The 25,148-nt window shown below is 46.2% G+C and overlaps 1 protein-coding gene across 1 annotated transcript in view; it reads left to right on the top strand.

The window, feature by feature from the left end:
- The first annotated feature begins 2,783 nt into the window (after positions 1-2,783).
- Positions 2,784-25,148, top strand: part of TBXAS1 (thromboxane A synthase 1) — a 151,073-nt gene continuing 128,708 nt past the window's right edge. The window contains exon 1 of the mRNA XM_082662137.1: positions 2,784-2,991. Within this exon, the coding sequence (XP_082518263.1) occupies positions 2,903-2,991 (89 nt within the window). The 5' untranslated portion in view covers positions 2,784-2,902. The remainder of the gene's footprint in view (positions 2,992-25,148) is intronic.

Below are 25,148 nucleotides of genomic sequence, written 5' to 3'. Positions count from 1 at the left end.
TTTTTTTATTTGTGATTATAATTTGAGTTGTTTATGTTGCCATTGGCCTTTGGTATCATAGCCCTTGAAGTAGATACATCATAATTAATATCACTTTGTCCCTACTGTTGAACATTTTTCACTCTTCCCAATTTTTTTTCTTCTTTTGATGTTTTCTTTTTTTTAAATCGAAGTGTAGTTGATTTACAATGTTGTACCAATCTCTGCTGTACAAGAAAGTGACTCATTTATACACATACACACTTTTTTTTGTATTCTTTTCCATTATGATTTATCACAGGATATTGAATATAGTTCCCTGTGCTATATATTAGGACCTTGTTGTTTATCCATTCTAAATGTAATAGTTTGCATCTACCAACTTCAAACTCCCAGTCCATCCCTCTCCCTCTCCCCCTCCCCCCTGGCACCCACAAGTCTGTTCTCTATGTCTGTGAGTCTGTTTCTGCAAAACCCAGCTTTTGATCTTCCCAACAATACCACATCTTTCCCCAGCCTTCCTCATCTCAGTGAATGGTGCTCCCTCAAGTCAGGAACCTGGGGGGTCAGACGTGCCACCTCCTTCCCTCCCTTCTGCAGCCAATCCACCAGGAAATTCTGCAGAGTCAATCCCAGAATAGATATCTAATTCCTCTACTTCTTTCTGCCTCCCATCCCTATTCTAGTGTGAGCAGCCTCATCTCGGGATGAACGAAATAGTCTTCCAAGTGCCTTCCTGCTTTTCCTTCAATGAATTCTTCACGTGGAGCCAGAACAACTCTAACAAACAGAAATACGACCACATTGAACTTCCCTGGTGGCGCAGTGGTTAAGAATCTGCCTGCCAATACAGGGGACATGGGTTCAAGCCCTGGTCCGGGAAGATCCCACATCCCGCAGAGCAACTAAGCCCGTGCGCCACAACTACTGAGCCTGCGCTCCAGAGCTCGCGAGCCACAACTACTGAAGCCCGCGCGCCTGGAGCCCATGCTCCGCAACAAGAGAAGTCACTGCAATGAGAAGCCCATGCACTGCAACGAAGAGTAGCCTCCGCTTGCCGCAGCTAGAGATAGCCCGCGTGCAGCGACGAAGACCCAACGCAGCCACAAATAAATAAATAAATAAATTTATTTAAAAAAAAAAAGGAGAAGAAATACGACCACACTAAACTGCTAAGTTGCACATCAAATGAAGCCCAGGCTTCTCACTGTGGCCCTGAGCTGTCTGCTCTCTGTCGATGTCTCCATCTCCCCCAGTTGCTCCCCCAGCTGGCCCACTGGACTCTCTCAGGTTCCCACAACGCGGGGACTTCTTCCCCACCTTAGAGCCTTTATCTTTTTTTTTTTTAATTTTTTTTTTTTTTTTTTTTGCGGTACGCGGGCCTCTCACTGTTGTGGCCTCTCCCGTTGCGGAGCACAGGCTCCGGACGCACAGGCTCAGCGGCCATGGCTCACGGGCACGGCCGCTCCGCGGCATGTGGGATCCTCCTGGACCGGGGCACAAACCCGTGTCCCCTGCATCGGCAGGCGGACTCTCAACCACTGCGCCACCAGGGAAGCCCTAGAGCCTTTATCTTGTCACACTTTTTGGCCCGAAGGCTTTGCCCACGGCTCTTTACCGCAAGGTCTCCTCCTCACCTGAGACTCTCAGCTTCAAGCTTTCCTCCTCGGACAGATTTCCTCCCACACTCTCTTAATGGGTTACCCCAGTCATTCCCAGTCACAGCCCCATGTTCACAACCTTCACAGCACCGTTCTCAACTTGCTATTACTTATTTCTTTGTCTACCTGTCTATTGTCTGTCTCTCCCCAGAGAAAGTTCTCCAGAGTCTAGTACTTCTATTTTCCAAACTCTGTAGACTCAGCACAGAGCCTGGCCCCCATACGTGGTGAATAAACAAATGAGTGTCATGGTGAGTGAATGATTTCCTCTCTGAAACACCCTTCCAGTTACTAAAGGTATCATACGCTGACCAATAAGCAAAAAATAATTCTGTCTACCTTAGATAAGCTCAGAGCTAGAACAAAGGACCCATACATGAGCCAATGGATATGCTATTAGACATTTAAGAAATCCTCCAACTCATGATGAGAGGGCTGACCCGAGGCAAGATCTTCAGTCTGTCCCAACAGGCAGTCACCAGGGACCCCACTGAACCCACAGGTGTCAGTGGACCCCAGGAATGAATAAACTTAATGGGATGGATATCCTCAGTGCAGCCAGCATTCTTCATCAGGCTGATGTCTGGCCTCAAATTTTTCTGGGACATTCAGTCTCCTCACCCATATCATCATTTAATTACAAATTAATTTTTTAAAAGAGGAGTCTTTCTTTTTTTTTTTTTTTTTTTTTTGCGGTTCGCGGGCCTCTCACTGTTGTGGCCTCTCCCGTTGCGGAGCACAGGCTCCGGACGCGCAGGCTCAGCAGCCATGGCTCACGGGCCCAGCCGCTCCGCGGCACGTGGGATCTTCCCGGACCGGGGCACGAACCCGCGTCCCCTGCATTGGCAGGTGGACTCTCAACCACTGTGCCACCAGGGAAGCCCGAGGGGTCTTTCTTTAAGGACTACTTGTCACAGCAGAAATCTATGGTTGCAACCATTTTCTTTCCCAGCAAACAGGGAGCCAGTTCTGCTGCTGCTTCCTGGGGAAGTTAATGTAAATGTTTATTGACTGTACAGTCATCAAGAAAATAAAGTTGCTGATTCACTGCCTTACACTGAAACCCTTTGTTTTTCCCTCCTCTTCCTTCCTCTTTATAAGAAGACACTTCTGAGAAAGAGCACATTTCAGGGACCCACTTGATGTGATGTTTTCTTGGTTGCCTAAATCTTTCATCTGCAGATCGTGGTTCCTGTAACTGCAGGGGGACCAGCCCCACCCTTTCCTCTGGAGGACCACCCCTCTAGGGTCTCTGAGGAACAATGGAAGTCTTGGGGTTCCTCAGACTGGAAGCCAGTGGCCCCATGGTGATGGTAGCCCTGTCAGTGGTCTTCTTGGTTCTCCTGAAGTGGTAAGTGCAGCCAGCATGTTCCAATGACTGTGACATTGTCACAGGAATAGCAGCCGTGGAGCCCTGCTGGAGCCGGGGTGGGGTATGTGGGAGTGTGTTTTTCTTCCCCTCTAATCTAGAGGGAGTTGAGTATTAACACAGCTTCAGAATTGAAAGCAAACAGCCAGGTTAATCTTTTGCTCAAATGCACGAGATGGAGGTGTCAGGAAAGACTGGTGATTCAGTGGCTGAGAACGCTACACGTAATTAAGTTTGAAAGAGATGGAAAAAGCAACAAATTGGAAAGGTTTGGGGAGAAGTAGCTCCTTGCACCCCCATCCTATCTTCTCACCTCGTTTTTCTAAGATCCTCTCCCCAGGTTGCATTTACAGCAGATGCAGCCTCTTGGGTCTGATGACATTAAAAACAAAAAAAGATACAGGAGCTGTCTGGCAACGTGGGTCACTTCGTAGAATGTCATTGACAGGGATTTCTATAGGTTTAAGGGCAAAGTGGTGGAACTAATTTCCTCATTTTCTAATATTTGATGGAAGGGAATGGATTCCAATGAACGCAGTGTGTGCAGTGCCACAAAGTCTGAGACCCTGGGGGAATCTCAAATTTAAACTGGGAGTAACCTCCCATGATTTAGTTAATTCAACAGGAGGTTTTCTGAAGTCTGGCTTGGTCGAAGGCTGGATGGAAGGCCCCACAATATGTTCTATTTGTGCATATTCACCCTGTCGGCAAAACTTATTAAAGTTACCCACTCCATCAAAAGCACCTGAATTTAGGCAGCTCTGGTTTTTGAGGGGAAAGTGGAAAAAATAATGGAGAACTTCAGTTTGAACAGAATTTCAATTTATGTCTCCGGTAGTAATAAAGCTTCCTCTAGATTAATAACTGGGAAAGTACTTTGAAAAGCATCAAGCATTATGCAAATGTGAGGTATTATTCTTTTGGAATTTGCATAGCTGAAAATGGAATTCACGTCTGATGTTCTAGGATGATGAAATTACCTCTTGGAAATTGGCTCTGAAACCCAGCTTCAGTCCCAGTGCTGTTTTGCTTTCTAACTGGTTTAATTATCTTTTGAACTTTTCTCAGTGTGGCTTATCTTGCCTTGAAACCAGCCACATGCAAACCCAGGAGCAAGTGGTACCCCTTCTCCCCCCCAACTCCATTCATCCACCTCAGCTTCTGCTCAGAGAGGAGATGCACTTAGCGCAGTGCCTGACACGTAGCAGGTGCTCAGTAGACGTCAGCCACTATCATTAACTATCATTTATATAACCTAAACGCACAGGAAAATAAGTCTTCAGTGCTTTAGGTATATTTAAAATTTCTCATTAATATGCTTATTAATTTCTCATCGACAGTTGTGCTCTGATTGTGATTCTCAAAGTGTGTCCAACCTGAGGCCTCCAGGTGGTCTCGCAGCATCATTGTTTCTATTGCACACTTCACTGCGCTTCTGTTTCTGTCTTTATTGGGTCTTTTTAATTTCCGTAGTCTTGACTTCCAGCTCAGTGCCTGATATACAGTACGACCTCGATAAACGTCTGATGAATGGATGAGTGAATGGCATACATTACTGTTGCTCTGGTCACGGAAAGAGGCATGTGTCCCGACTGATAAGTTGGCTGTAACTGGGTGTTTCTAATCAGCGTAGATCAGAGTCACGGCCAATAACACCATACCATTCAGCAAGGCAGTTGTGCATTTGTAATCTGTTCTGGGGCCATGCTAATACCCTGGGTCAAAGACACAGAGATAGGAGAGATGCATGAAGCAGAGATGGTGAATAGGAAGCGAGGGCCGACTTCTACTGGTTCTTGCAAAAATATTTATGGATTTGTTCGTGTGTGCCAGGCATGGCGTGAGGCCCTGGTACAAGGTCAGAAAACAGGAGGTCTGGGTCAGATGCCCAAGGTTGGGGAGACGTGGAGGTTCTGGGTGAGCTCGGTGTCTGTTGAGGAGAATGCCAAAGAGAAGGAGGCAGCAGGAGGGAGTAGCCATGGCCGTGGCCGTGGCTCTGGTGCTCCTGGGTCTATCCCTTGATCAGCTCAAGGTCACCATCCTTGGGCTCTCAACCCTCCTCTTCCAGGCAAGACTCCAGGGAGCCTCTGAGCAACAGACATCAGCTTGAATGCGGCAGGGCCTCCCTCCAGCTTCATTTTCTCGACAGGGTGCATGTGGGAGACAGAGGGGCACTCTGGGAGAGCTGGGGGTGGAGAGACCCTCACAGCCATGTGGCCCCCGAGGAGATCTTGTGGAGGGTGCTGTCCTCAACGTTTAAACTCCTTAGTCTTTCCTTTAAGAGTTCCCCCTGCCATTGGACCAGGCAAGTGTGCAATGAGAGCCTTGACTCTGGAAAGGTAACAAGAGGAGGACCACTTCTTGTCTGCTCAACGAGCCTAGGAGTTCTTTCAAGGCAGGACAGAGGTCCTGTATCTCATTGCAGTTCTGGAAACTTCTGTCCATGACTCAGATGTTCTTCTAGCATCTGGTTGAATGCGGGTAAAGTGAAGAAGTACACATTCATCAGCCCAGCACCCGGGACGTAGGGTTTGATCCCTGACTCAGCGGCTTCATCCACCAGGCTCTGACCCCAACCTGTGGGCCTGGCAGTTCTGTGAACAGTCACGTTGCTGCAGGCGTCTGTGCCTCTGCCCTTGCTGGTCTCCATGCTTGGAATCCCCTTCCTCCTCTCTTTCCTTCAAGGAGCTCAGGGGCACCTCCTCAGGGAAGCTTCTCCTGTTTGCCCAAGACACTGAGAAGTCCCACTCACTGTTGTTTTCCTCATCACTCTCATCTCCACAACCACCCTTGCATGCAGTTGGTGCCTAATAAATGTTGGCTCGACTCTCCCCTGGCATTTTTCTTTCTTTCTTTCTTTCTTTTTTTTGGCCACACCATGCAGCTTGCGGGATCTTAGTTCCCTGACCAGGGATTGAACCTGGGCCAATCCTGGACAGTGAACCACTGCACTGCCAGGGAATTCCCATCCACTGATATTTTCTTGCTGGTTCTTCTCTTAGGCATCACAGCTCAATACAAATCTAATTCTTCTGCCCACGTGCATCACCCTTTTCCTGAAAGCCTATTGTGTTTTCAGTTTGGACCAACTTGGTGTCCACGTTTCTAATAGTTACAAGTGCACTGTTTTTGAATCTCCACTCACCTTGTACAGCAAGACCATGGCATGTACTTAATAAACACTTCTTAATTATTAAGTGTTTTGTGAATTTAGAAAGAAGACAAAAGAGTCAATTTCATCTAAAAAGAGACTAATATAACATAGGCATAGATTTTGATAGTTTTCCCCAAACTGCATTTGACACAATTTTTTGATGACAGTCACTTAAAGTGACAGTTATGAGGCTGAGCTGTGTGCACTGGGGTCTGAGGAGATCACGGCTGTTCCACTGGGGCTGGAGATGAGCTGGTATGTAGAATACATTAGCTAGAAGCACATGAAGCACATGCGAAGGTGATCTAAACTCGTGATAAAACATTTTTTAAACTCATTTTTTCTGTATAAAATTGTTGGAAATGCTGACTTCCGGAAGAGATTTGATGTACAAGAAATAAGTTGTGTGAGTTGAATAGTGGTAGAGGCAATCTTAAGTATAGTGTATTTAAACTTTCAAGTGTACCTACGAACTGGCAGCTTTTGGTAAGATGAGGGTTTCTTTATTAAGAAAGAGTGTAAGGACTCCCTATATAATTATGTACAAATTCATCTGCCCCATCTATACAGACAGAAAGTAGATTAGTGGTTGCCAGGGGCTGGAGGAGGGGACAAGGAAGTGACTGCTGGTAGGTATGGAGTTTCTTTTGGGGCTGATGAAAATGTTCTGAAATTAGACGATGGTGATGGTTGCACAACTCTGTGAATGTACTAAAACCATTGAATCACATACTTTAATAAAAGGATGAATTTTATGACATGTGAATTATATTGCAATAAAAAAATTCATGTACCCAGAAGAAAAACAAAAAAAAAAGAGAGAAAGAATATAAAGAAATAGCCCCGATATTAATAGTGGTTTTCTTCCAATGGTGGGATTATGGGTGATTTTTTTCTTCCTTTAGTCTTTCTGTATCTTCCATATTCTTTTTTTAAATGAATATCAATTATTGAGCAAAAAAAGAGAAATTTTACTAAAAAGAACAGGGAGTTGCTCCTCTCTAGTGCTGAAGAGGAAAGCAGTTTTATGCTTTGGGCATAGAGGTCTTGAGACTGTAAGCTAACTATTTCTACAGCAAAGTGGAAGGTACAGGGGAGTTTGGGGTAATCAGGGAGCTTCTTGGCTGATGAAGCAGTGAGAAAAGTAAACCGTGGTTGTTGCATTAAGTAACTAAACAGTCAAAGCAGTTAAATATATAAATATGGTGGAAACTGAGAAGAGTTGTCTTGGGAAGGTGGAAGGGCTTTCAACACCAAGCTGCATTTAAATCTCAGGAGCCTGAGACCCAGAGGTATAAATCAAATGGACATTAAAATAGGAATCAGGGTAAGTTAGTGTTCGATCTAGTCTCATTCTAAGACCAGGTTAAATTAAATTGTGAATGGTGATTATTAAGACTTAAGACTACAATGAAAAAGTCCATCCCTGTACTTGGAAGTTTCTTTCTCAGAGAGCTTCCTTTACATGTGGAGAAACTGGATTCTAATTCTAGACGTACATCTAATCACAGGCCATATTTAAAAGAAACCACTGCTCTCTGGGATGCAAGATGGTTCAACATATACAAATCAATAAACATGATACACCACATTAACAGAATGAAGAATAAAAAATCCTATAATTATCTCAATACATGCAGAAAAAGCGTTTGACAAAATTCAACTTCCTTTCATGATAAACACTCTCAACAAACTCGGTATAGAAGGAATGTACCTCAACATGATAAAGGCCATAGTATATGACAAACTCACAGCTAACACCATAACCAACAGTGAGAAGCTGAAAGTTTTCTGTCTAAGATCAGTAACAAGACAAGAATGCTCACTCTTGTCGTTTTTATTCAGCATAATGCCAGAAGTCCTAGCCAGAGCAATTAGACAAGAAAAGGAAATAATGGGCATCCAAATGGGAAAGGAAGAAGTAAAAATACCTCTGTTTGCAGAGCATATGATCTTATATATGCAAAATCCTAAGGACTCACAAAAAAAAAAAACTGTTAGAACTAATTAATGAATTCATTAAAGTTGCAGGATAGAAAATCAACATAAAAAATCAGTTGTATTCCTACGTACTAACAACAGATTATCTGAAAAAGAAATCAATCCCATTTACAATAGCATCAAAGAGAATAAACTACTTAAGGATAAATTTAACTAAGGAGGTAAAAGATCTACGCACTGAAAATTATACGACACTGATGAAAAAAATGGAAAAGGTTGCAAAGTACATGGAAAGATATCCTGTGTTTATGCATGGGAAGAATTAATATTGTTAAAATGTTCATACTACCCAAAGTGATCTACAAAGTCAATGCAACCCCTATCAAAATTCCAATGGCATTTTCCACAGAAATAGAAAAAAATCCTAAAACTTGTATGGATCCACAAAAGACTCTGAATCGTCAAAGCAATCCTGAGAAAGAAGAACAAATGTGGAGGCATTGCAATTCCTTTTTTTTTTTTTTTTGGGCCGCGCAGCTTGTGGGATATTAGTTCCTGACCAGGGATCAAACCTGTGCCCCCCTGCAGTGGAAGCACAGAGTCCTAACCACTGGACAGCCAGGAAATTCCCCATCACAATTCCTGATTTCAAACTATATTACAAAGCTATAGTAGTCAAAACAGTATGGTTCTGGGCTTCCCTGGTGGCGCAGTGGTTGAGAGTCTGTCTGCCAATGCAGGGGACACGGGTTCGTGCCCCCGTCCGAGAGGGTCCCACATGCCACAGAGTGGCTGGGCCCGTGAGCCATGGCTGCTGAGCCTGCGCGTCCGGAGCCTGTGCTCCACAACGGAAGAGGCCACAGCAGTGAGAGGCCCACGTACTGCAAAACAAAACAAAACAAAAAAACAGTATGGTTCTGGAATAAAAACAGACACATAGATCAATGGAACAGAATAAAACATCCAGAAACAAACGGTCAATTAATTTTTGACAAAGGATTCAAAAATACACAATGGGGAAAGGATAGTCTCTTCAATAAATGATGTTGGGAAAACTAGATAATCATATGCAAAGTAATGAAATTGGACCCTTATCTTATACCATAAACAAACAAAAAACTCAAATTGGATTAACAACTTAAATGTAAGACCTGAAACTGTAAAAATCCTAGAAGAAAACAGAGCAAAAGCCCCACAACATTGGTCTCGGCAATGATGTTTTGGTGTTTTCGACACTAAAAGCACAGGCAACAAAAGCACAAATAAGTCAGTGGGACTGCGTCAAACTAAAATTTTCTGCACAGCAAAGGAAACACTGAACAAAATGAAAGGCCACCCAGTACCTTCTAGATTTACTCCATGACTGCTTCATCTGTTGATGGTCTTGCTTGGGCTGGTCTGTGCTGAATGCAGCTGCAGCTGCTGGTGGTGAAAAAGAAGCCAGATAAGACCCAATGGGTCCACTAGTGACTGCTCCCTCTCCTGCCTGGGCCCCCTACTCTTCCTCAGTGGCAGTTCCTATGGTGCTGAGTGTCCCAGGAGCCGGGAAATACTCTCCGGAAGTGGCTTTTGGGGGCCTTTTAGCTTCGTGCATGATTTTTTTTTTTTTTTTTTTTGCGGTACTCGGGCTCTCACTGCTATAGCCTGTCCCACCGCGGAGCACAGGCTCCGGACGCGCAGGCTCAGCGGCCATGGCTCACGGGCCCAGCCGCTCCACGGCGCGCGGGATCCTCCCGGACCGGGGCACGAACCCGTGTCCCCTGCATCGGCAGGCGGACTCTCAACCACCGCGCCACCAGGGAAGCCCTCTCGTGCATGATTCTTGCTTCTCGCCTTCCAGCCCCAATCCTTCAGCCTTTCTGGGTCTCCAGCCAGTCACAGGTGGCTTTGGAAAGCAGAAAGGTCTTGGTCTAGGTCTTGAAACGCAGGGAAGGATTAGCAGAGGAGGGTGGACATTTTAGGTGGGCAAGTATCACAGGTGAAGGCAACATTGGGGTTTGTAACATTTGGTGGAACAGACCATTCAGAGTGTGAATAATAGATGCATTGTAGAAATACATTTTAAAGGCCGTGGGTAATTTCCAGCGTCCCAGAGCATGTAGAGAAGGATGAATGCTATTTGCCTTTTTTTATTTTTTGTGCTTTTGTCTAGGCTATTATGGGTACTTCAGTTTAATAATTCAGTGATGAGCTTGGAGATAAAATTGAGCCCCTTATGAAAACTCGGTCTGTGTTTCCTTGAGGGCCATTTTCACAGAATATTATTTTTTGTTTTCTCTCTTTTAAATAGCTATACACAATATCCCCAGCCTTCTTCTCACTTTATTGATTTTCCAGAACGAGAGTACGAGTTGTGATTATAAAGTAAGGTGACTGATTATTTTAGCATACATACCAGAACTTATACAGCCAAATGAATTTTATGACCTTCCAAGGCAGTTTCCTGATAGGCTATACTCTTACTGCAGATATGCCATATCAGAAAACACATTCTTAGCACTTTTCTTTGGGAACCGTCCTTGCTGTGTGAATGCGGTTTTTTGACCGCCCTCAAGGCAACAAATCATCGTCTTTGTTGAGAACGGATTGATTTTTAAAAAACAGCCCCAATTTTGGCAGCTAAGTGATTAGACAGGGTAATATTATTTTTAATCCAAAACAAAATATGATTATAAGACAATAAAACTTGTGGTTCTTTACTGAGAAGTTTATGAGGCATTTCTGGAAGCCGGGGGATTCTGTCAGGCCACACTCATTGGGTCTATGAGTTGCTCTTAGTTTAGCTTTGTTTTAAAGAAAACAACAGCAATAATCTTAACCCTTATGGTTAGACCTCTTCTCATCTTGTAAGGAATTCAGGCTTGTGGAATTGGTAGCATCGACTCTTTGGTCAGAGATGAAAGGAGAATCTCATTCATTCTATAAACAAAGCAGACCGTCGGATTTACGTCGGTGCCTTACTGAGCTGCTGAGTCAATGCTTGGTGCTACTCTCCTGGGAGGACAGTGGTTCTTCCAGAAATAAAGCCACTGAACGGACCCTCCCCTCCACCCCTGAGTACCATGATAACAACCTACCAAATAGGCTGTCATCTGCCACTGAGGGCAAGGGCCTCATCTTTGGGAACCTGAACAGCGTGGCAAGGACTTGTTTCTGTTTGTAAAAATGACGTACGTCTCAACAAGGGGGCGAGACTTTGGGGAGAGCAGGGACAGGGGGCAGGTCTCGCGCTGCTGTGGATGGGCACTTCAATTATTAAGCGCCACCTTGTCCCTGGTTTGCCAGAAATCTGTGATGCTGCACAATGTCCTGGGGGTGGGGGAGGGGCGTCATCTGAGTGGGGAGACCCCCGCCATTTCTGGTGTCTTTGGGCCCCCAGGCAGAGCCCGGTACGGGGCTACCCTGCAGGGTCATCCTAAACCTCTGGGTGGCCTTGCGAAGGTGTGTTTCTTAGGTTTCGCCTCAGCAGATGGAAATTCCTGAATATGGTCCCAGAAACAGATGGCTTTTTTTGCTCAAAGTTTTCTGGGAAAATCGTGTCAGAGAATGACAGCAAGGCCAATCTCTACCAAGAGTGGCTTCAACCACAACCCCATTTCCCGAGCCCTGCCCAGAACACCCCAGAGAGAGCCAGCTCCGGGCACCAAACCCAGCAGCTGCCTCCTCTGAGCTGGAAAGCGCACTGAAGTCCTCCCCGAGTCTCCTTCCTCCACCCCTTCTCTCCACACTCTGCCTGCACATCACAGACTCCTGCTGCCCGAATGCCCTCCCCTCTCTGTGTAAATGAAATCCCACCCACCCCTCAAAACCTTGTCCAAACGTTGCTCTTCCTGAACGTCTCCTTAGCCAGGCCAGCCCTCAAGAGCCTGGCCTCCTTTGAACTCCAGCAGTGCCTGCTGTCCCTTGGCACACACTGTATTATTCTGTTGTTCATGCCCGTGTCCTATTTCCTAGCCTGATGATAAGGCCCTGAGGGCAGGGGCTGCATCTTAAGACGGTGAGTGCCTTGTGCATAGTAGCTGCTCAGTAAACGTTAATGATCACAATCACGGCGCTGCTTCCAAACGACTGCCGTCACGTGTGCGTGCGAGCCAGTCTCCCTCTGACTGGCACACTAGTGCCACCATGTTCTCAACATCTGGCAGAATGCTTTGCGTGCGGGTCATTGAAAGAGTAAATAAATTCCTTCTTAGTTCATACCCTCATTGAATGCTGAAGGCTTTCTAGGCTATGTGCTGGGTCCACCTCATTGATGGGCTATAGATCACATGCCCATGCACTCAGATATATAAAGTAACTGTCACGTTAGAAATCAAAGGGCGAGGCTCTGATGCAAAAGGAAGGGATGGGATAGAATGCAGGACACAGCCATTTAGAAGATGAGGTATGCGGGGAGCACAGAACACTTGGTGTGTGAGCGGGGCGTCCTGACCACAGTGTAGGGAAGGGGACGCAGCCAGCCCCCAGCAGAGGCATCAAAGGGCAAATACTTCCTTCTTCACTGTTTCATTAACCGCTGATCCCCACAGTTCCAAGCACCGCTATCTAAACTCTTCACCAACATCTACTGTTTATATTATTTCCTCATAGGTTCTGTGTTCTATTGTCCAAACAATGATGTATATTTAAGTAATGAATGATTTATTTTCCCATTTTAATTATTCAAAGACAAGCCGATGGAAGCTCTGCCGATGAAAACAGTGATCAATGAGAGAACCAGCATTAGGGTACCAGGTTATAATTCTGCTCTGAAGCAAAGAAACTTGACATTTTAGTTAACCTGCACAATCTTATTGTCAATAAAGGCACGATTTACATTTAGGCTCTTTGCAATGTTGAAAATGTCTCACGTATCCCCTTCCTATCTTCGCAAATCAATAGGCATCCGGGAAGCCCAGGCTGTGAGCATTGTAAAGCACAGTCAGTTATACATTTAATGGTTTCAACACTGTCTGTACACAGAGAGTGACCAAAATTGCTAGCATCGTCTCATGATATAAGGGAGATAACTGGGAAGTTCTTAGGAGAAATATGGCACTGTGGAAATCAGCAAGACCTTTCCAGTTGAGGGCAGATGTACTTTTTCCACTGGAGGACCTTGGGCAAGTCACTCCATCCTTGCCAGTTTCCTCACTGATAAGAGAGGGCTGACGGTCCCTGGGTCTCAGCATACGGCATCCTTTCCACCCAGCCCCCCAGGCCAGCTCTCCCTCACCCCTCCCAGTTAGCCCAGTCTTGTTTCCTAAGTGGTGTCTGAATCCTTCTTTCCCCCCTTTCTGCTCTTCTACTCTGTAGTTCAGGATTTCAAGAGCGTCCCTTGGCTGGAAATAGACACCCAGCTGATTTCCCTACCTCATGTCTTGTGCCCCTCAAATTTGTCCTCCAACTCTGCAGCCGGAAGAACACACCAGAATCTCACCACTGCTTCAGAAAACCCTCCCGTGGCCCCTCCCCGCCTGGGGAACCGGTCTCCCTGGCTGGCGCGGGAGGCCCTCTCTGACCTGGTCCCATCCACTTCCGCGTGGTCACCTCCTCACCTGGCACCTTGCTCTCCAGTTCTCCCCACGTCACACTGTTTGCCCTCAATTTCCTTCCCTCTCCTGGGGTGCTCTTCACCCCTTCATTCCGGCGAGAGCCCTGCATCTCCTGTGGTCTTGGCCCTACCACAGCCGGTACCTTCTCTCTCTCTCGTACCACTTCCCTGGCTCCCCCATTAGAAGGTGAGCAGAACTGGGTCTTACCCAGCTTTCCCCTGAGGTGCCTAGCACTGTGCCTGTACACTTCTGTGGGGTAATAGGCATTCGATGATTTGTTGACCGAAGCTGAATTAAGAGGGACGGTGTATAGGATTTCATGTGGCACACGCTTGGCATATAAAGACACAAACTCATGTTAGCGGCTCTTTGCTGCTATGAATATCCTCATAGAGAATTTCCATTTATTTCTGGATGCATGTCACTGCAGCCAGCTGCCACCCCTACATGTTATAAAACAAAATTTCACTGAATTGAACTCTGAATCTCAATAAAAATTTCATCTTTATAATTCAGGCAAGACTGGGCTGTGGGTTGAAGTTCATCTCTGCATGAGGGAAGGCTTGCTAAACAAAATCTTAGTGCAAAGGTGACTGCTGAACCCATTTAAGAAAATAAACTATTCCCAAGCACGTTAGCCGACGTTAGGACATCAACACCGCCTCTAAAAGCACACTAAAACCACTTCACTCTTGGCTGCCTTTCCCCACATGTGTAATGGTCCAGAGCTTGGGCTTTGGAACCTGATTGCCTGGGTTCAAGTCCTGGATAGCTTCGTGACCTTAAGGAAGTTTTTAAGGTCGCTGTGCCTCAGTTCACCCAGTTTTAAGTAGGGATAATAACAGTGCTCACCTCACAGCGTGCTGGAAGGATTAAACTTGGAGCCGTGCTGGGCACGGTTAACGTTCAGTAAGTGTTAGCTATTGTTACCCCATTATTAACTGCAGGTTTGGACTCCACAATAATCGCATAGGTGCTAGGTAGGTAGATCGTGGTTTTTATTTTATCATTTTAAAATACCGTTTGGATTTCTCACATGATCCCCAAGACGGCACTGAAGTGAACAGTGAAGAGAGCCACGTGTCAAACACGTGGCCTCATTTTGAACGATCTTGAGCTTATACCATAAGGTAGCTTTTGGTCTTGAACAAGTAAGATGGGGTTTAAAAAATACCTATTGGATTTAGCAACTAAGAAGTTTTAGGTGATGTTGGAGGTGGTAAGAATAGACGCCAGATTGCAGCAGGTTTAGAAGTGACTGGGAAAGAAGAATAGCCTTTGTTTCACTGGTTGACACGTGCCTCGCCCTTGGGTTTGAGAACTTGAAGTGCAAACGATGCATAGCAAATCAGTAAATAAATCCTGGGAAGTTCTCACTCTCTTCTCTCTCACAGACCAGACCTCTGGTTTCCTGCACACTCTTGTCCAAGCCCCTTACTTCGTCATCCCTTTATTATGACACCGTAAACGTTTCTTTGCAGGTTCAGTTCTCTCCCGTCTTAAAACATACAAGTGAGTCAGCCGACCAACAGGCACCTCTTCTCTGACTACATGCTCCACCTCTGCCACGACTGCATCTCATCCTTCCCTTCCCAGTCAAGACCCCACGCTTGCTCGCTTTCTCAGTTCCCATTCACCCTCAGCCCTACAATGGGGCTTCTGCTCCATTGCCCACCAAAACGACTCTCTCCAAGGCCACCAGTGAGTCCCTGGTTCCTAAACAGAATTCACATTTCCCAATCCTTCTCTTTCTTGAGTGCTTTGCAGTATTTGACTCTGATATGCTTAGTCTCTTACTGTTGGGTTTACTGCAGGGCCCTCAGTTGTGTAGGGGTAGAGAAAAGGCTGAGCACCTCGAATATAGTCCAATGGCCTCATTTTACAGATAAGGAAATGAAGGTCTAGAGAAGTGAATTGCCCTGTATCAGTCAGTTACTGCTGAAATAACACTGTGTAACAAACCACCCCAAACTCACTGGCAAACGACAACATTTATTTTTCTCATGGTCTGTGTGTTGGCTGGGGTAGTTCTGTTCCAGGCTTGGGTGGGGTTCAGATCTGCTCCACATGGGTTTGTGACGGGGTGTAGGCTGAAGAGGATACTTCAGGAAAGTTCTGCTCCTGATAGATCACAGGGATGCAAGAAACGCAACAGGAAATAAGCAATGTCTCTTGAGGGCTCAGCCTTAAAGTGGCTTAATGTCAATTTTGCCCATATTCCTTTGGTTAAAGCAAGCTACATGCCCAAGCCTAACATTAATGTGTTGGGGAAGAAGACTCCATTGTAGTGGGAGGTACTTCAAAGTCATAGCACAAAGGCTGATGGTGTCGAATTTTGATAAAGGGAGGGCATGAAGAGTTGGGAGGAATGGTTCAATCTACCACATGCTTGAAGATTGCACATGTGGGTTGTGCAAGAGGCCATGAGTGACTAGACAAAACAAAAGAGGAAACAAAGATAAAAACAAACAAAGAGCAAACAAAACAAAAACGTAAAGCTAATGGAAGTCTGGATTTTTATCATAAATGACAACAATGATCTCTGAAAAAAGAACAGACATTGATGGGACGTTTGCCAGCTGAGGCAACGAGATGGTGAGTCACAGTGGGTCTTGGCTGTGAAGTGAGGAACTAGCACCAAGAGGGCTAAAGCAGGGTTGTGAGCTCAGTGTAGGGGCTCAGCTTGGACCTGGGCTGAGCCTGGGGGTGAACCCAGGAATATCTAGATGAATAAGAGGTAGAGATCAAGGACTGACCAATGATGGAGGTACAACATACCCTGAGAAGAGTAAATATTGATTCAGGGATGGGGTAGGGAAGAGAGCAGCTGCCACATAAAGGATCCAATTCTAGTCTGGAAAAGCAGGATTGAGGGAAAACATTTCTCAAGTCCAGAAAGACCAGAGGAAGCCTGAAAGCGGAGAGTCTAGTGTGTTCACCATACCCTGAAATACAACAAGCAGGGGATATCCTCATAGACTGTGAGCTGTATCATTTGGGACAAATTCATTGTTCTATACTTGGCAATACATGTATGTATGCTGTTATACCAAGACACGGCTATGGCTGGAAACATAAATTGCTCCAGAATTACTATAAGTATTCTCACGGGTGCTGGGGCCCTACTGAGTTATTAAAGAAAAAATATGTTTTAGGATGGTCGCTTGCCCTTCCAGAAACTACCCCTTGGTGCTGGCTAGTGGCTGAAAGGAGAAAGGGTGTGGGCCAGCATCACAAGCCCTGTTAGACACAGTGAACTGAGCTTGAGCTCTGAAAGATACAAATTACATTCTCCTCTAGGAAGCTGCTGGTGAATCTCAGTAGTGACGTGCTCTTGCAATCCAAAATCAGCCATAAACTTTCATTTCCTTTTTTGCTCTAAAAAGGATATGCTGACTGAAACAACTAAAATATAGATTAGTTAGCATACTAATAATAAATACCAAAAAATACACGCCTCAATATACAAAAATCCCCACAAACAAACAAACAAACAAACCCAAAGCCCAACGTTCAAAGTGAGCCAAGGAAAAATGTATTTGAATTAGCGTTTTCTTTCATTAGAGTCAGTTTCTTTCCATGTTGCCTCCTCTGACCACAGGGACCTGTCCCCATCCACATACCCAGGTGTTGGCCTTTCCCATGGCTGGTGACAGCTCTGATGGTCTTCGTACTGGGTTAAGTAGTGTCCTCCCACCCCCAGATTCATGGTCACTTGGCACCTCCGAATGTGGCCTTAATTGGAAATAGTGTGTTCTTAGGGGCAACCAAGTTGTTCATGCTGAATTAGAGTGAGTCCTAATCCAGGACTGATGTCCTTATAAGAGGGAATTTGGTCACAGAGACACACAGAGTGAAGATGTTGTGAAGACACAGACACACAAGGAGAACATCATGGGAGGATGGAGGCCGAGATTGGAATGATGTATCTGCACAGGAACTCCAAGGACTGCTGGCAAACGCCGGAAGCTAGGAAGAGCAAGGGAGGGTCTTCCCTTGGAGGCTCTGAGTGAGCTTGGCCTGGCCAACATCGTGATATCAGACTTCCGGTCTCCAGAATTGTGAAAGAGTAAATTCCTGTCATTGTAAGTCCCCAGTTTGTGGTACTGTTACAGCAGCCCTAGAAGATGACTGCAGTCTTCTTCCCCTCATGAGCCTTGCTGAGCCAGGACAGACCGGTCGAAGGCCTGGCTAGAGGCTCAGGCTGTTCAGTCAGAGAGACCAGGCCTGGGCTGCGGGCTGGCCACTGACCAGTGTGTCAGACACTGGGGATGGTCTCTATGTCTCAGTTTCCCCATCTGTATAATGGACATAACAAGGATGTTGGTGGAGATTAAAGGCCACCATGTTTATAAAGTGCTTGGTATAATGCCTGGCCCATAGCACATGCTTAATAAATGTTAGCTGCTATTATCAGCCATATGGTTTCCACCTCAGTTTGAAGTTTCCCTGATTTTACTTTTCCAGTAAGAGTCAAGTAGATATCTATTCCCTTGGGGATGTACCATGGCATCTGGCACAAAGTAGGCACTAAAAACAACTTTATGGAATGAAGAATGGCACAACTACAACTCATCATAGGAAGAAACAGCTTATAGACTTCATAAGTTTTAGTAACCATCTGGAAAAACCCAAGGTGAAACTTTGGAAGAAGAATGTACTTTAATCAAATTTGTTCATGCTGGGGCATAGGGATGGTCCCTAATGATCCTTGTCCCCTAGGATTCACACCTTTGCTTAGTCCCCTCCTGCACTGTTCCAGAGTCAGTCGGGTGACCAACAGAATACAGCAGAGGTGACAGTGTATCACTTTTTTTTTTTTTTTTTTTTTTTTGTGGTACACGGGCCTCTCACTGTTGTGGCCTCTCCCGTTGCGGAGCACAGGCTCCGGATGTGCAGGCTCAGCGGCCATGGCTCACGGGCCCAGCCGCTCCGCGGGCTCTCTCTCTGCCTTGGGTTGCTTGTTTAGGGGGAAACCAGCTGCCATGTTGAGCAGCCCTATGGAGGGCCCATATGGTGAAGCCTGCCAACAGCTACATAAGTGGGCGTGAATGTGATTCTCTAAGCCCAGGCAAGCTTTAGATCACTGCAGCCTCAGTTGACAGCTTGACAGTATCCTCATGAGAAACCCTCATCCACAAACCTCCCAGGAAACACCCTCCCAGATTCCTGACCCTTGAAAACCATGTGAGATGACAAATGATTGTTGTTTAAAGCCACTTAGGAGATGGGGGTAATTTGTTACACAGCACTAGATAACCAATACAGGCGATGAGAAAGGAATGGCCAGGATGAGCCAGGACTGGGACCAGGGACTGTAATGGGAGACATTATAAAACACAGGAGGCAGGCAAGAGGCCAAACCCAGATGGGTCAGACATGCAGATGGTCAGGCAGGTTCTGTGGGTCTGCACATCTGGTCCAGAGCCCAGGGGGGTGAGAGCCACAACCAACCACATCACTGAGCAAAAGTCACTGAGATCTTGGTGACCTTAGACTGGAGACCTTGTTTTACACAATTTCCAGTTGGACCTTCAGTTGACCGCTGTAGCTATGGGGTCATCAAAGGCCAATGAGTGAATTTGCCAAGAATTAGGTCAACACAAAGATATGGAGATTATGGTAACAAACAAAATGCGATGGGATTATAATTTTTGAAACACTCACCATATTCTTTTGTTATTTTGACTGCCTAAGTTCTTTAAGTTATCTGCCAAGCTGGGAGGCAGAATGGGATTTCCTAGGCCTGTTCCAGGCTATTGGGCAGGTCACAGTGCAATAGAAAGTTGGAAATATTGGCTGGGTTTATGAAGATGTACATCAAATCCAACTGGCAAATGTTTTCTGAATGCTTACCAGGCTAGTTATAAGAGAATTTAGAGTCATCCGGTGCACCTAGTACAGGTACCTAATGCTCCTTACCCTCCCCGTGGCTACTCAGGGATATTGAGACTCAACAGGCGAAAAAAACAGTTCCTTTACTCTTTGCACAGGCCAGGTTTCCCCTTTAAATTGACCTGTCCTTGTTTCAAGTCTTGGGGCCCTGTTGACTCAGTGGCAAATCTGATCAGTTATTTGATCCCAGGGGATAATAGAGTCCCGTGAATGGCATCTGTCTTTTCACAGGGGCATCAGAGTCCTTACTCCACAGAAGTGAGCAAAGCTTCCCACACCCTCGATCTTGTAGACTGGTCGAGTTCTAGGCAATTTGCTGCTCTGCAAATGTAAAACAAGAGACACAGAGGCTACTAGCTAAGGGCACAGACTCAGAGCCAGACAGCCTGGGTTGGAATGTCAGCTCCTCTACTTACTAGCTGGACAGCCTTGGGCGAGTGACTTAATCTCTCTGAGCCACAGTTTTCCCAGCTGCAAAACCAAGATGATCATAATAGCGCCTCCCACACAGAGTGTGGAGAGGAGTAAATGAGTTAATGTGTGAAGCACTTAGAACAGCTCCTGGCCCCTGGGAAATAGTCTGTAACTGTTCGCTATTATTATGCAGGATACAGAGGCAAAAGTAGCCCCCTCTGCCCTCGCTGGGCTCAAATGTAATTGTCTTCTGGGGTTCACTCAAGGCAGATGTCTCCCTTTCACAACATCTAAAGGGTTCTTTAAGGACTTCATAAAAACAAAAGGATTAACTACAGATGACTAAGCCCACATGATGGACGCAGAACCAGGTACAGTAAATAATGAGCTTAGGCAGGATTATATTCCTACAAACAATACACCAAGTTCTCCTGTTCTTTGTCTGCAATCCCCCTACCATGAAGGAGCCGGTGGCCAAGGAGAATGTCTCTGTGTGCCCAGGATAATCTTGGGTGGGCTGCTGGAGGAGGCATCCCTCAAGCAGAGACTTGAATTCAGGATTTGCCAGGTAAAGAAAAAGGTTGGGTACACCAGGCAGAGAAGAGTGCGCTGGGAGCAGGGTGAGGTAAGCAGGCACCTGGGACACGAGATTTAAGGAGGCAGTCACTCTCAGGGTCGTGTAGGAGCAGGGTCAGCACCTGCACTTCCCTGGGAGTGAGTGCCTCCTTAAATTTTGCATCCTAGATGCCTCTCTTGTGTCACCTTAATCCTGGCCCTGGAGAAGAGCACGGGTAAGAGCCTGGAAGGGTGAAACAAGTCGGTATAACTAGCAATGTCCAGGTCATGAAAGACTGCTTGAGGACAGAGATCACCTGGAGTGAGGCTGAGCAGTTGGGCTGGGGCCAGATCATCAAAGGTCTTATGCGCCAAATAAAGGAGTTTAACGTTGGTCTAAAAGTGACAGGTAGCCAATGAAGAATTCTGAACCGGTCCACAACATGATCAGATGTGCATGTTAGCAAGATTCTTCTGGCACTAGCACGGATGGCAGATTGGTGGATGAGGGAAGAAACTGGAGACTGGGAGGCCAATCCAGGACTCTATTGAGTCCATGCCCAAGGGACAGACAATGATGGCCTGAAATAGGGCAGTGCCAGTCAGAAGTAAGGAGAACTCACTAGAGAAGTGGTTTGAAGGTAGAATTGACGGTACCTGGTGATTGACTGCAGATGAGGTTTGATGGGAAGAGTCAAAAATGGCACAGTTGGGCTTCCCTGGTGGCGCAGTGGTTGAGAGTCCACCTGCCAATGCAGGGGACACGGGTTCGTGCCCCGGTCTGGGAGAATCCCACATGCCGCAGAGCGGCTGGGCCCGTGAGCCATGGCTGCTGAGCCTGCGAGTCCGGAGCCTGTGCTCCACAGTGGGAGAGGCCGCAACAGTGAGAGGCCCGCGTACCGCAAAAAAAAAAAAGGCACAGTTTAGAAACCATGGGGAGTTATTAGGTAAGATAAGAAGTACACGGACGGCAGTTATCAGGGCTTCCCCAAGTCCAAGGGAAACCTCCCCACGGCCCATTTGTTTTCCATAGGATGCAGTCTCTGGGGGTCAGATGTGTCTTACCCTTTGTACGGTACCCACACTCTCTAAGTATTGCTGACCTGAGATGAGCCACTTCCAGACCCCATCCCCCCATCTACTCATTGGCTTTCCAAGTAGCCTTAAGGTTGTCCAAGTCCTTTTAAAGACTGTGCAGCTGGGCTCAGACCGACACATCACCAAGTCCAGCCTTCCATTCTGGACACGCAGGCCCCAGGGCTCTGACCTGCCTGCGTGATCCGGCCTGGGGCTCTGGGAGGCGAGGGAGGGGACGCAAGGGGGTGAGGGCCTGTCGGGAGGCTGGCGAAGCTTCAGCCGCTTGGGAAGAGCCTTACGAGAGACAACTGGGATCAGAAAGGCAGCTGGAGGGCAGCTGGGTTCTGAGGTGCCGTCCAGAAAGGCTGAGGCAGCGACGCGGGGGAAGGAGGGTCCTGTTCGAGGGGCCAAGCCCGGAGCAGGGGGAAGTACTAGGGCTCACGTGGAGGCACACGCCGGGATGAACTTCCTCGGAGCTAGGTACAGCCACACGCACTGACCTTGTGCTCCACTAAAGGCCGCAGATCCCTTCCCATGAACTTCAGGGAAGGTCTCCCGCCCTTCCTGCACTTGAGAAGTTTGGAAGATATCAGCTCTGCACACGTTTCCCGACATTCTCAGAAAAATAAAGGGAGTGAAAAAGCGAGTCAGAGCTCTTTAAAACATTAATTAAAGACACCATCGTTTCCTTATTTAACTGAGGGTTGCTACCTCATTTGGGATTATTAGCAAAGCGAGACAGCCTTTGTTGTGCTTGACAAAGTGATTAACTCAGACTCTAGGTGAGTTTTGGCTTTCTCAACATCTTTTGATGTGCTAAGATTCCCCGGTGAGAACAAACATCGTCAATTACTTAAACAAGCCATTACCCTGAGAGCACGATTACCAGTGAGGCCCAGTCTACTAATCGGCAGATGAAGAGATAGAAAGGAACTCAGGCTCTGGCCTGGACCCTTACCTGTCAGGGAGGAGTGAGAGTTTTTTAAAGCGTCTCGCGGCGATGTTCCTGCTGATCTGGGACGACCTAGTTATTTGTCCATCTCCGCAAAAATGCATCTTGGGCGACTTGAGTCTCTAAAACCCAGAAGCTGCCCGTGGTTCTCGGATGAGAACCTCATGCTCCTGGGCAGGGCTACAGGACTCAGCGTTGGGGGAACACAGAAGCGTTCACAGAAGCAAAGTTCTTGCTTCAAGGGAGTTGGTAAGAAATTCTTTGGCTTGCTTCGTCCCTCACAAGAGCCAAATCCTCCAGCTTCTGGGACAAGTGGGAGGAGGCCGGGGCTTCTGTAGGATGCTACGTCCGAGCTGACAGTCCCCTGACACATAAGGAATTCCAGGCCTAAATAAAAGAAGCAGGTTTTCATTTTAAAATATATAAACATATAAAATTAAAGTTATACATTTAAATATATTATAATAAATTAAAATATATTTTATTTTAAAAATATTTACTATAAATATTTTTTTCTCATTTAATTTTTATTGGAGTATAGTTGCTTTACAACGTTGTGTTAATTTCTACTGTACAGCAAAGTGAATCAGCTATACGTATACACATATCCCCTCCTTTTTGGAGTTCCTTCCCATTCAGGTCACCACAGAGTACTGAGTAGAGTTCCCTGTGCTATACAGTAGGTTCTCATTAGTTATCTATTTTATACGTAGTATCAATAGCGTATATACATCAATCCCAATATAAATATATTTTTTAATGCACTAAGCTGTGACTCTTTTTTTTCCCTCTCCCCACCTAGAAGAGAGGTTTTGGGGAAGATTTTTTGCTGCATTTATATATGTCATTGGTTTTTCTTGTGGGCGGAAGGGGGAACTCAGTCTAGTTAAATTCAGTCAAATAACCAATACTTAAAAAAAAAATTCTAGAAGTGTTTCATAAATATCAGACACCTAACTGGTCTTGTCACATAATTCAACTGCTCTATTTTTAAAATAGAAAGACGAGTCACGTGTGTATTTGTATTGTGAAACTACTTTCTGTGCTATCTTCATCATTCTTCTCCTTTAATTCTCACTGGCACGAAAGGGCAAGGCGGCTTCCAGAACGCTTCTGTGAGAAGTGGCAGAGAAATGGGGAACTAAGGCGGAGGCGGGGCTGAGGTCCTCTCCCTTCTTTTTTTCTTTTTTTTTTTTTTTACGTCTTTATTGAAGTATAGTTGCTTTACAATGGTGTGTTAGTTTCTGCTGTATAACAAAGTGAATCAGCTATACGTATACACATATCCCCATATCCCCTCCCTCTTGCGTCTCCTGCGCCACTTGCTGCCTTCGGTCCTAGAAGGTGTCAGCTAGTTTTCTTGGGTCGGGCTGGGCACTGGGAGGCACACCTTAGAAAGCAGAGCTCACTCAGTGTTAAGGCAGGTGCCCAGCGCTTCCTCCACAGGAACCCCCAGAGCTCGCTCTTCTCAGGGACCTCCTGGGACACCACCCCCTCAAAGCAGCAGCCTCTTCCAGCACCTTCACCGGCTATGGGTGACACAGTTCTTCTTTACTGTGCCAGCTTTCACACCTCTATCCTCAGTTTAATGGACTTTTGGAAATTGGCCTGCTTTGGAGGTCTCTGTTTTTTGAAAACTAGCCTTGGGGGAAAATAATAAGCATAAGGACCATTTGCCATTTTTTTCCAGTTCAACAAATATGTACCATCCAATGGTTGGACAGAGGAAGTGCTCTTAAGTGATCAAAACACACTTCAGCAGGCACATCCCCTGACACATGATGCTTCTTTGCTGCAAGGATCATAATGTAAATGCTTAATTGACTGCTTGGCATTAGCCATTGAACGTGTGTCGGGTCTCCTAGGCTGTAAGTGCCATGTTCCTGCAGCTTCCCTGGCGCCCAGCACATGCCTGGCTTGTAGGAGACACGCGTGTCCACCTTATGATCCTTGTAACACGTCACCTGTAACACATCGGTTACCATTAGCCCTAAGAGTGACGAAGGATGTCATTCCCAGGACTATTCCCCTTCCTGAGGGTAAACTGCTGTCATAGTTTGGAATAAATCCAATGTCAAATGCAGAGCAGCTCTCTTAGGTTCTGAGAAATGAAATACAGGACAACAAGGTTCATTAGAACTGATTCTCCACGTGTACTCTGAAAAAGGACTGAGCTTTCTTCATCGTTCTCTGGCCGCGGTGTTAGACTACAAGCTGAGCCAGGGCAACCTAAACAGAGCACATTTTAAAATGTGGCCTATTTGGACCAGCCTCGAGAGCCCCGTCTTCCTGGAAGTGCCCTTCTGGACCGTCCGTGCGTGGCCAGTGGGATCATTCTAGGGATTTCCCGGGTTTTAAAATTTCCCATTGTAAAGTGTTTATTTTTACTGTTAGTTTTTCTTTTGTTTTTTTGTTTTTTGTTTTTTTTGCGGTACGCGGGCCTCTCACTGTTGTGGCCTCTCCCGTTGTGGAGCACAGGCTCCAGACGTGCAGGCTCAGCAGCCATGGCTCACGGGCCCAGCCGCTCCGCAGCATGTGGGATCTTCCCGGACCGGGGCACGAAGCCGTGTCCCCTGCATCGGCAGGCGGCCTCTCAACCACTGTGCCACCAGGGAAG

This window comes from Grampus griseus (assembly GCF_964374135.1).
Source record: "Grampus griseus genome assembly, chromosome: 9".
Taxonomy (NCBI): domain Eukaryota; kingdom Metazoa; phylum Chordata; class Mammalia; order Artiodactyla; family Delphinidae; genus Grampus; species Grampus griseus.
The sequence above is the reverse complement of the archived record's forward strand: the minus strand, read 5'-3'. Positions and strand labels throughout refer to the sequence as shown.